Source organism: Phoxinus phoxinus, assembly GCF_949152265.1.
Source record: "Phoxinus phoxinus genome assembly, chromosome: 21".
Classification (NCBI taxonomy): domain Eukaryota; kingdom Metazoa; phylum Chordata; class Actinopteri; order Cypriniformes; family Leuciscidae; genus Phoxinus; species Phoxinus phoxinus.
This window is the reverse complement of record NC_136896.1, coordinates 13,829,891-13,842,807: the sequence shown is the minus strand read 5'-3', so window position 1 is coordinate 13,842,807 and position 12,917 is coordinate 13,829,891. Positions and strand designations below refer to the sequence as shown.

At 38.8% G+C, this 12,917-nt stretch overlaps 1 protein-coding gene across 22 annotated transcripts in view; it reads left to right on the top strand.

Annotated features, from left to right (window-relative positions):
• Positions 1 to 12,917, top strand: part of nrxn1a (neurexin 1a) — a 169,231-nt gene that overhangs the window by 60,998 nt on the left and 95,316 nt on the right. For 14 of the 22 annotated variants that reach the window (XM_079594941.1, XM_079594932.1, XM_079594935.1 and 11 more), the window contains 3 exons: positions 5,402 to 5,703; positions 6,598 to 6,621; positions 7,848 to 8,009. In XM_079594941.1, the coding sequence (XP_079451067.1) occupies positions 5,402 to 5,703; positions 6,598 to 6,621; positions 7,848 to 8,009 (488 nt within the window). The remainder of the gene's footprint in view (positions 1 to 5,401; positions 5,704 to 6,597; positions 6,622 to 7,847; positions 8,010 to 12,917) is intronic. The other 8 variants (XM_079594939.1, XM_079594938.1, XM_079594954.1 and 5 more) reach the window with 1 other exon arrangement.

Sequence of the window (12,917 nt, the reverse complement as noted above, 5' to 3'; positions counted from 1 at the left end):
GCTGCTGAGGCCCTTGGAGATTGTGCCGTCGTATAATTGTTAAAGGGGATTTAATTACAAAATGAATATTTTATTGTGTTCTTATTCTTAAATATCACATTTGAAATATCAAAATAATGATTATGGGAAAAGATATGGGCATGTCAAAATGAGTTTATGAAAAGTCTGTTGTTGAATAGAACAATTTATTAATGTATTACCACCCCTGCAGTACTGCTAATTAGACCAAGTCTGTCATATTGCGTTTATCGCATGCAGCACAATACAGATAATTAAAGTTGACACTGCTTTTTTTTAATTGTTTTTTTAATATCCCACCGTTAACTGGGGAAGCATCAAATTGCAGCTTTCATAAAGCTCTTTTTTTCAGACGGTGTCATGGTGAGAGGGAAATCATACAGGAAAACATACTACAGCTTGTCTTCCTGTAGCATGGGAGTTCTCAATGGTTGAGTGACTGTGTTCAGCGTTCACAGGCTGTCGCCTGTAGCAGCTTTGAGGTAACAAGCCCACAGACGTGCTGCCCCCAACGTTCCTGTCTAAATTTAAGCTGATGAAGAGATAATTGCTCAGTCAGCAGCGTACCAGGAATCACTCCACAAGTGCGAACAGGAGCTATAGCAGTCGAGTGGTTCTCAACTGATTTTTGTACTTCGAATTGACTTTGGACATCATGTGGAGACCCTGCACAATAATTGTACAAAAGGTGCACTACACTGTTCAAAGTTTGGAGTACGTTTTGTTTAAAGAACTGAATACTTTTTTTCAGCAAGAACACATTATAATCGATCAAAAGCGGCAGTATAGACAATTATAATGTTATAAAAGATTACTATTTCAAATTAACTGTGTTCTTGCAAACCTTGGATTCATTAAAGTATCCTTGAGGGCCCCAGACCTGCAGAGTCTAGCCTCAACCTTGATTACATGCATCTGATCCAGCCAATCAAGTCCACAATACACTGAATAGACCGTTTTTGTGAGGAAACAACTTATTATTTAAGTAATCGACAGTTCGCTAATCAGTTCGCTAATCTTCAGCATGTTTTACGCTAAACAATACTTTTTTTTGGTGAACAATATGTAGATTTTACTATGATAAAAAGGTTATTTTATAAGAGAAGGCAAAGTAGGGAATGTCGTGACATTAAGGTAAGACTGATTGAGGTAAGACTCATTTGCGGCATTACCGTGGTATTTAATAGTAATATTGAGTGATATTGAATATTGTCTAAAGAAAGTAAAAAATACTGATATTTTCTTTCTTTGGCTTTCAGGTTGTACCAGTTATGATAAGACTTGAAATGTAACGACTATAATAACTGCATGTATGCATGACGGTGATGTTATGCATTTTAATGAATAGACAAAATGTATAATTTAAGTTTTTAGTGTAATCTTAAATGTAGTTTTTTTTTTTGCGCCCTGTAGTGACTAACACTTTGGAGCTAATAGAGATATTCATGTTTTTTTTCCGCAATAAAGCACATTCCACATACACTGGAGTCCTACTGGACCTATACTACTAGCGATATAACACCAAATATAGAACATGCGCGAATAATCCACAAGAAACATATTAACGTAAGCTGTAACGAACTGTCGTAAAACTTTGAACTGCGAGCACTAACGTCACTGCCATTACACGATCTGCTGAGGTGCGTCACGTTAGCCGTAGGGCTGTCACTTTACGTTCGAAAATCGATTGCACAATCGATCGGACCAACCAACACAGCGGCCTTCTCTCGGAGCGCGTGCAGCTCGCCACGATACGCCCGCAGCAATCGCGCGTCACACAGCAACTGCAGGCTCTGACAAACACACATAACAGCAAATTATACTTCTGCATAATGGGCCCCGTCTTGCACCCAGCGCAATTGACTTTGTACACCGACGCATGTATCATTCCTATTTTGCACCCGCGCACCCGCGTTCAGCGAAAAGAGGAGGCGTGTTTTCCGGCGCAAACGTTCCCTGGTGCTATTTTGCAGTTTGAGAAAACAATTCCGCCACTGACCAGGAAAAACCTAGTCTAAAGACAGTTGCGCGTTAGTCATATGCTATTTTAGGGGTGCATGCTTGGCCATTATGTAGCGTGTGAACAACGAGCATACACTTTGATTCTCTAATCTAAACAGACGCAGCAGTTTTCATTTTTGCAAATCATACATTATTACAAGGAAAAATATTAACACACGAGGGAAATCATTGTTGTGTCCATGAAGATGTGAAAAAAATAGGCATAAATCTAGCTTACACATTTACCCAAATTATTATACGCCTGTTTAAACGAAGCTTATTTGGGTGGGTTTCTCCCATCCCCATACAATGTCACTTCTCTGTCTTTTACAGCCCCGACGAGAACGTCGGCCTCCTCGGCTGTGAACCGCTCATAGTTTATAATATATTGCACATTACTACCTCTTTCCTCAAAGAGTCTGAAAATGTTTTCTTTTCCGAAGATTCTGATTCTGTACGAAAGGTAATATTTGAACAAGCATAATAGGGACACTTTAACACTGAATGAATAGGAAAATTGACAATTTTTTAAATGTATAAACATCAGAAGTGTGCTGCTGCTTCAAAATATGGCAGAAGGCAGCCACACTAAATTAGTTGTGCTAAAATAGCAGATTGGGGCTGAGACAATGATATCAGCTACATCTTTGTGTGTGTGCATCATAAATTCACTGTTTGTGTTAACAGAGAAAGCAGAATTATTCCAAAAGGAATCAGCCATCACAAACGGCATGTATCTTCAAATGCTATGCCGGCAGGTTGATAGACAATTTAAACCGCATTTGATGTCATAGGTTGTACTACGAGCTTTCAAATAAAATAAAGTTGTATGGCTCATTTGGGCGTGGATTGTTTGGTGTATGTAAAAGCAAGCTTTACAAAAAGGCAGTTATTCAAAGATGAGGCAGTGGCAATTATTTTGGACCTGACAGCAAACATGCAAGCCATCTTGCTCATTTCAGATGTAAAAAGTCTAACCAATCGTAGCTGACATCCTATTCTGTCTTAAAGGCACAGTATCAAAAACATTTCGTTTAATCTTGTAAGTAAGAGAAATGGTGGAGCATGAATGACTACCATGTATATGGACTATAGAGAAAAAAAGGTACAGTATGTAAATAGAAGTAGGTTCTACCGAGTGTAAATGGCGACAAATAGCATCTTGTTTGCATTAAGTGTGAATCGAGCAAAATGGAAGTAATGTGCTGTTTTATAAGTGTAAAGTGAATGAGCAGTGCCGGTTAGAGAACATAGCTGTTACCTATTTACGGTTGGCGTAAATAGACACCGTCAAAAATGATTGATAACAACAGGTAGGATATGGCTTAAAACGGAAACAGAAAATACGTATGATGTATGCATTTTTATGATGACATATATTTTAAATGCTGCATTTATTTTAATCAAGCCTTCCTGGTTATTTGCTCTTGAAGATTTTATTTCCTGTAAGAGTTTTTGCAGAGAACAAATCTGATGGGAGACGGGACAACAGAGTCACAACGGAGACGAATTGAGACGAAAGACTCATAACACACTCTGTTACTGGCATCGGAATTGTGATTTAAAGGCCATTTTGTGGTTATTCTGGGCATCCAATATATATACACCTGTGTGAAATGTTGTGTGTATGGCCCAGTGTGTGTGTGTGTGTGTGTGTGTGTGTGTTGATGCAAAAGTCTGTTTTGCTGGTGCGACTCTGTGGGCGCCTTCCTGCACTGAGTCACATTATAGCTGACTCAGTGGTATATAGAGGAGGTGGAAGAGAGCCAGATACAGCACCACCCTTTGGCTCTTTGTGCACACACACACACACACACACACGCACACGCACACACTCACACTTCATGTGGACACAGGAAGGGTGATGAAGGATGGAGAAAAAGATGGAGTAAATGAGCCTTGTTGATATCTCCAGGGTTTATCTTAAGAATATTCCAGATAATTCCAGAGCAAATGAGCTGGTCTTATGGTGTGTTAGGTTAATTGTGTTGCAGATTCCTGGATTTATGGTAATTTGGTTCAGTCTTGCTGTAAATTGCCTGTTAAAGTCATTAATATTCCTGATGAGAAGTAGACTCGGCTCTGCTCTGTAATAATATAATTGTATTTACCGGTAAGAAGGTAGCTGTGGAGATAGGACTTCACACTTTATTAATGGGCGCCTCTTCAGTTAATATTTTAACCAAGTTCCCAAAATACTCTCGGATCTGTGTGACAGTCGGAGCTGTTTGCGCAAATGGGAAGAGGAGTGAGAGTGTGCGTGCCTGGGTTCTGTGCCAGCACGCTTACAGTAATGGGTCTCGCTGACTGATTTGGTAATTATGTCCTGATATGTGTGGCTGCTTTATTTATGGTCACCATTATCAAGGACCTTGGTTCTCATTTATGAGCAAGATGGCTCTGACCTCAATCTCAGGTGTGTGTGTGCGGGCATACTGACAGCAACCAATCACTCGCAGATTGACTGTGGTGAGTTTCTACAACGTTTGACCTCTTAAGTATGACTTTTGACTGGCTTTTGGCTTTGTACAGGTAGGTAATTTGAAAATAGCAAGTCTTGTGTCCAGTAAGCATGGGAGCCAGTAGATGGACGGTAAGTGATCTGCTCTGTATTATTACATATCATGGAGGGCCAATGACATATAAATACATCCACAACATAGAAAAGCTTTAACACATATGTGCTTTGTATTAATGTTTGTATATGGTTTTTGAAAAAAAAAGAAAAAAACCTTCAAGAAAGGTTTAATTTGAATGACTCTAAAAATGCCATGTGGTGCAGCAAAGTAAAACGTATTAGCATTTTGCATAAATCTATATGTGTTTGAGTATCAACTAAAATTTAAATGTTTTTGTCAGTCTAAGAAGTATTTTTATTTCATTATTATTGTAAATGTCATGACTATCAAGGTTTTGTGTAGTCGCACCGCATGGCATTTTACAACCTGAACTAACCTTGCCTTGTAATAAAAAGTTAAAGATATCTGATATTTTAAGAGACTTGATCTAGACACACAGTCATGATGGTCTGCAGGGGTCCTCTCTATGATGCCATTTCCTTTTATCTGGCATGTTGGTTGGACCACATTACTGTTGATTTAGTGGACAGGTTTTCAATGTTAGTTTTTTTCTCTCTCTAATAAATAGCAATAAATGATTATGACAAACTAGTTTAGTTTTTTTTATTAGTTTTTTTTTTAAATGTATGTTTTTAATAAATGAATGTCACTGACCCCTATATTTGCTCATCTTTCCAATTAAACTTTTATATTGCATTGCATTGCCTTTCTGGTTTGCTATTAATGAATCTGAACAACCTCTTTTAATGCAAAACGCTGGTCTGCTCCTGGCTTACCTGCTTTGTTTCTCCATGTTCTTACAGAGAGGGAAGAGTATGTGGCCACCTTCAAGGGTTCAGAGTATTTCTGTTACGACCTGTCCCCGAACCCCATCCAGAGCAGTAGCGATGAGATTACCCTCTCCTTCAAGACCCTGCAGCGCAATGGACTGATGCTCCACACCGGAAAGTCGGCAGACTACGTCAACCTGGCGCTGAAGAATGGTGCCGTCTCGCTGGTCATCAACCTGGGCTCTGGGGCCTTCGAGGCCCTGGTGGAGCCCGTCAATGGGAAATTTAATGACAATGCCTGGCATGATGTGAAGGTTACCAGGAACCTTCGTCAGGTAACCGCGCAGAAAAGGCAGAGGTCGAGATTGGATACATTCAGATTCAGATTAGTAGCATCAAACTAACCCTCGGACTAGATTTAACCGTAAACGCTTTAACCAAGACATGCATCCATTTAAAATGGTTTAGGTTTCCATATTATGTGTTTGAAAGTTGCTACTAAAAGTCCACTACTACAGAAAAAGTTCTAGGCTTTTGATGCACTTTTAGCATTTTAAATAAGCTTAATGGATGTAGCATAGAGAAGAGTTGATGTAAAAAAGACACTCCCGATATTGAAGTTTTCATGTACCAGCCATTAATTCAGCTTTTAGACATGAGTGAGCGTACCCTTAACACTGTTCCCCTTGACTAATATTTAAATTCAACCTCAGACGCTACGGCATCCATATTTTACTGTCACTATTTGATAGCGCCACCTCTCACTACATTACATGAGTGCATCACCTGTCAACGCAGAACACCTTTGAAGTGTCAAGACTCGGATAAGATCCGAGATGTGTGGCACGAAGTTGGATAGGACAGGCAGTAAACAAAAAAAGCTCAGTGGTGTGTTCTGTCACCAGTAAAGTTAGCGGAGCGCCAGGAATAGGAAGAGACAGTGTTTGGAACAGAGTAGACTAGATGCGTCCCAGAGGAACTCCACGGTGCAGATCTCGTCTGCTTCTCCTTTCCTTCTCTTCTTTTGCCCTTTTTAAATGTTTACTAACCTGCTTTTGGGGAAAGAAACTAACCTTTCATCCATGGAATGTGTCATTTACTAACCTGTTACCTCTTACTAACGTGCAACGCTGATGTACTAACCTTGGCAAGAGACCATCTTTTTTGATTAAGGAACGGTGTTCTGTTCACAGTTTTTTAATTTCCTTTCTCCCCCCTTTTCCACAAAGCACTCAGGCATTGGACACGCTATGGTAAACAAACTACATTGTTCGGTAGATATCATTCTAATTGTTTCTTAGTTTGGGTTTGCCGTGTGTCTATTTTCCTTTTTTTGAATCGTAGACTTCAATACTAAACAAAAAAAGGGGGAAAATGCGGTTGGTACTCTTTACGCTTACTTCCCCTGCCCTGCCCAAATTCCCCATTTCTTTTTCTTCTCATTAGTTCGGTTTCCTCAGCTCTTTCTGTCCCGTTCATCTTTATCGTTTTTTTTGTTAGGTTATCTTGCATCTTTTCCTTCTTTGGGTTCTTTTGCATAAGGTTTTGCTCACCGATCGGTCTCGGCTGGCTGGCTCTGAGCCTTTTCATTGGTCCAGCTAGCTTTGAGGCCTGTTGTTCAGCATGGTGTGCATTCTGGCCACCCCGTGTACTAACACCTCTGTTTCATCAGTACATTTAAGGCTGGCATGGGTGGCCAGTCATCTCGTCTGTTGTAGTTTTTGCTTGCTTTCTTCATGTGAACACGCTTATGCATGCAGACACCTCTGCTGTGATTGGTCTCATGAGCTTCTTCGTATTTGTGTACTTCTCCCTCCCCTTCTCTCTGTACTCATTCCTGTGCAACCTAATCTGTGAGAAGAATTATTCTCTCTAACCAACCATTGTTTTGCATGTAGAGAGGGAGGGATAATAAAGCATGCATCCATTCAACCAGATCTGTGAGAGATGTGCCTCTAATTGCCTGTGCTTTCATTTCTAACCTCTTAGCACGCATTGTTCTTTGTTTTTACCTCATATTAATACATTGAAAACTGCTGAAACTACTCACACGCACTGGATTCAAGCGATACTAACTCTCAGAAACACACATACTACTAACACCATTTTTGTGTCTGCTGATTTATTTGTTGTGCTCTATTAGTGGCACCACTAACATTGATCATGGGTTAATGTGCCGCAGACTTCCTCAGCTCACCTAAGGCATACTAGAATTTAACACCAAAAACGTAAATCTAGAAAAAAAAAGAAAAAAGTCAAATAATAAGAATTTCCTGAAACAGACATGAAAATGGATTCACATTAAATCAATAAAAAGAGAAAAGCAATAAATAAATACATAAATAAGAAGCATTAAAGACAAAAACAAAACAAAACAAAACCAAGCATCCAAATCCTTAAGAGGGGGACCAAAGCCCTGTAACAGCATTCAAGTTATATGTGAGTATAGCGTGTCCTTTCCCTGTGCTTTGTTGTCTAGGTTACAATATCCGTGGATGGAATTCTGACCACCACTGGATATACACAAGAGGACTACACCATGCTAGGCTCGGATGACTTTTTCTATGTCGGGGGTAGTCCCAGCACTGCGGATCTGCCCGGATCCCCCGTTAGCAACAACTTTATGGGCTGCCTGAAAGAGGTAAGCGCCCTGAAAATTGCTTCTTAAAAAAACTCTTTCCACCCAGAAGTCTCCCAGTAATTTAATTACCTTCAATATATACTTATTACACTTATTCATTTACATTTTTAATGATTGAAAGATATTACCTTGCTTTTAATCCACAAACATTTATTCAAAATTTGGGTATATTGCACTTGTTTCGTTTTATAGGAAGTATGTATCGTATATATGTATATATTTTGAATGAAAAAAGAGATGCGTCCTTGCAGCTAACTTCTCCCAAATATTTAAACAGCGCATAAACAAAAAATAGTGATGTTAAAGCAGGCTCTATTTGACCTTATGTATCACACGTAGTTCAAGCCCGGGTTGCTAGGTTCGCGTTTGCTCCTTATACCAAACATTATTTGTAGCACAAAGAGCGTTGTGCTTTGCTACTTCTAAAAAGAAACAAAGTCTCAGCTTTCAAATTCTGTCCGTTTTATCACAAAATGAAAATTTGACGCTCTTAAATGTGAAGTTACAGATCTGTGTAGTGCCTCAGTTCAAGCGGTAGCGCAATTCTTTGCTTCCACTTAAATATAAGTTGTGTACAATAATTAATACAAGCACAAGCAAAAATCATGGATGAACATCAAAACGTTTGTTTCAAGATACAGTACAACTTTCCTCACTTGAAACTCTGAACGATTACATGAGACATGATACATTTCGGTAAGAGTCAATACAACAGCTTTTGATCCAATACCAACAACCACTTAATGTTGCATTTACCTCAGGAAAGTTATGTAAGAGTTCACAAGTTAGTTACAGCTGTGTTCAAATATATAGCAGTGTGTTAAAAAGTGTTATTTTTACAGAAAGCAAATAAAAGCAAATAAATTAATCCGTTTAAACATTTATTGTGTTGACATTTTTCTCTTCAAACTCTAAATTTTTTAAGATTAAACCACCACCAACTTAGGATGGACAAACTACTGTACATTACATGGTTCCTGTGAAATGTTGGGGTTTGCTTCAGAAACAGCATTTTTAACGTCAACCCACAAGTTTCCAATGTAGTTGAGGTCAGCGATTTAAGCATGCAACCAAAGAAAACCAAGATGTCTTGTTGAAAGACCCATTTCAGGGGCATTTCCTCTTCGGCAAAGGGCAACAATCTCTTCAAGTATTTTAATGTATTCAAACTGATCAATGATCCCCGTTTTGAGATAAATTGGTCCAATACCATAGTGTGAAAAACATCCTCATACCATAATTTTTGTGCCACCATGCTTCACTGTCTTCACAGTGTACTGTGGTTTGAATTCAGCACCTGGGGGTTGGCTGACGTACTGCCGATGACCACTAGATCCGAAAAGAACAATTCTATTCTTATCAGTCCACAGAATGTTACGCCATTTCTCTTTGGGCCAATCGATGTGTACCTTGGCAAATTTTAACCGTTTTTTCCAACAATGGTGCTTTACGGGGGCTTCTTGCTGTTAGTTTAGCTTCGATCTAACATAGACATCTAATAGCTGTCCAAACACTCCCCTGACGTCTAGGCTAAAACAAGGCAAAATTTGGGCTGTCAATAAAAATTTAATAGACGTCTAACCATAGTCCAAGAATAGACGCACAGGCTACGCATAAAACCTAGTAATAAAATGAACCTGGTAATCACTGTTGACTTTGCTTACATGATGGAATATTATACATCGTACAAGTTATTTAGACTCAGCAAAACTGACATGTAACCAAATTGTATCTAAAGGTTATTTGGTCTAGAAGTGGGTTACTTATAGCCGGACTATATCGGGTCTATAGTTAACCGAGACTGTAAAATGACCATTATTGCTTGCTGGGATGTTTGGAATGGCCCATTTTCTTAGTAATTCAGAAGGAAATGTATTTCATAAAAAAATGTTTGAAACATTTGCTTCCCTTTTTCCTTAATAAAGGACAATTAATGACCCCTTTTTTTACAGAATGATGGAATTATCTATTTAAACTCCACACTGCTATTATTTTGAACACACCCCTTTCAATGAATGAGTCAATTACTCGGAACAAGCAGTATAGCAAACTGTATACAGTACATCAATACAGCATTCACATATATGTCTGCTGTTTTTATCATTTGTATTAGTTACTTTTTATACATTTTTTGGACGTCAACATTGTGCTTATGTGTGCTGTCTCTGATGAAAACACACAACGCGTCACGTACACCAACAACTGAAGGAATTATTTATCAGTCGCCACGGACTCGGGAGCCGAAACACAGCAACAGAGTTGAAATGCATTCTCTAATTAACATTGCTGATGAGGTTTCCTCACGTCTGAAGACTGTTAATTTGAAAATGGGTCACAGATCGTCAACACTGACAGAACTAACAAATAAACAAGAGTGCGACAAATTGGATAAATAAGTAAATAATACATTTAAGTTCATGTGGAAATTAAAAGCCAGCCTAATGAAATACATTAGAATCACTCAGTTCCCAGCAATATTTGATAGATAGATATGTGCGACAGATCACCAGTCCACTACCTCACATGCTCTTGACTGTGATCGTAAAACTCCTGAGAGGGAAACTGTGGAGAACATGTTGTCTCATCCATGAGCTTCCATCCTCCATGTTAGACTCGCATCCCTGTGGAATGGGATGTCCTCTGATACGCCAGCTGGTGAAGTAAAGAGCTGTTCTGACTGCCAGGAAGTCAGATATATGTTTGGTGTTATGAACAGAAATAAAATGCCAGCCATTTTGTTTTATATATAGAAAAAAAATGCATATTTAGCCAAGTTCAGTACGCCAGTGAAGAGCAGTTGATTGTGATTGATTTATGAAACAGGGAGACAATGATGGTGTTGGTTGAACTTAAGGTGCTATAGCTCTTGGTGATTCATTCATTAACCTCTAGACCCACAATTAGTGACAATTGCTCATTGGCATTTACCTTGTAAGTCTATTTATCATGTCTAATCTTACACAGCCTAGGTCAGTGGTTTTACTATGGTCACCACGTGACCCCACACAGAACCATCAATGTCCTTTTTTCTTTTTTCAACCGTGCATAGTTTTGTTCATGGCTTCCATAGATGTCATGCAACCTGCAGAATTATTATCATGACATAGACTGAATAGAATAAATTAACATAGTTTTTACATTTTATTTTATAGTTAATTTTTTTATTAATATATTAGTTTGGTTTAAAATAAAATGTTTATTTTCATGCTAATTTCCATTAAGATTACCTTTGCTGCCATGAAACACTCTTAAATGTTTTAAAACGTGAATAATTAAATAACACTGTAAAACAGTAACCTTTTGCAAATCTCAAAATAAATATTATTTTTTTTATACTGTACATTCTTATGTTGTAATGCCTAAAGTCATTTAGGATTTTAAATGATTGAATTAAGCTTTGGTTCAGTGTTTTGTTGTTAATTAAAAAACAATATAATTAAAATTTTGGTGGCTTTCTGGTTATTGATCATAGCATGACAATAATTATCTGTTTTTGAAAGAAGATGAAAAACACACAAAAAAGTATATTAAAGTTTTATTATTTGCATTTGTTTTAAACATTTTTAAATTACTTATTTTATTATTTGTATTTAGCATTGTTTTTGCTGGCTGTCCGGAGCTCTACGAGAACAGTCCTGCATCGCGTTTTTGAGAACCAGTAGTTTAAATATAAATCATGGTTTTAGACAGAGACATCAAATATACAGTAATACTAGTGCCTTTCTTAATGCAAATGTAACACTTTCAATGCACACAAACTCTTACAAGAGGCCTAAAGATGACAAAAGGGGAGATTTAGTCAAATATGTGGATGCACTGAGCATTGAAACTGTGCAGACTCTCCACTTTCCGCCTCCAGCCTTCAGCCTTCATTTCAAAACCAATCCACAAGCAATCAATCAATGTCAAAACATGAAAGTGCGGACTCGTGTAAGCTGTGGTCTGCTGCCACGTGTAGGCGTTTGGTGTCTCTTGTCTGTGCTTTAGCGCTATCATTTCCACAGATTAGCAGCAGGCCTGAGGTCATTGACCTGTGTTATCAAACACTCTAGTGCTTTGAACTCATGAATGGGAATTCATATTAAGAGGATTCTGAATGGATCCTCTTCTTGGTTCATTCACGAGCTTCACTGGCATTAAAAGAACAACTATGCGTAGGAGGTACAGGAGACCTTTTAACATTTTATTTTGTCATTATTTTGCTTCGCAAAGGTCATACTTAATATTTTCATGCAAGACGTGCATTATGAGTGTGTGTGAGGTACATTGAGGACCTTTAGGTGTGTGTTTGTTACCGTGCGCGAGTAGTTATTTATGCCGAGGTTGATTTATTCAGGCATTTAGAGCTGGGTGCACAAGAAGCCCATTCATCATTAGTGCATTAGTTTTAATGCGTCCCACCTCTCAGGGGCATTTGGTCAGTGCTTTCCAGGCTCCGGATGGTTCAGATCAGGTGGCACAGACAGATGTGCCGTCCTCCACCTGCTGTCCCTGCCCCTAACCTCTCATCTGTAATGCGCTCTTCTCCGGCGGCCATGTTGTGCAGTGTTTTATCACAGATCGCTAGTGTTTTTCCTCCCGTGTGAGTTTATGAAGCGGGAAGGAGGAGGGGGGTTCACTCCTGTGGCACGTTAATGGCTGGAAAGGCTCTTGTGCCTGCCTGTGATTGGCATTTCTGAAGCATCATCAATAAGCTTTTATTGCATCCGCATACCATTATCTTCTTCCTGGCAAGGGCTCAAATGAAATCGAAACTGAATTAAAAAAGGGTTATAGTGAACACTTCACAGTCTGGTGCTCGGGTTTATTTCACCGGGTTTCGGCCTCGTTGAGGATAGAGAGAAAGTGGTGTGCCCCTCATTGTGAGAGGGCAGAAAATGCTCTGCTATTTGATGCTATTTAGATTGA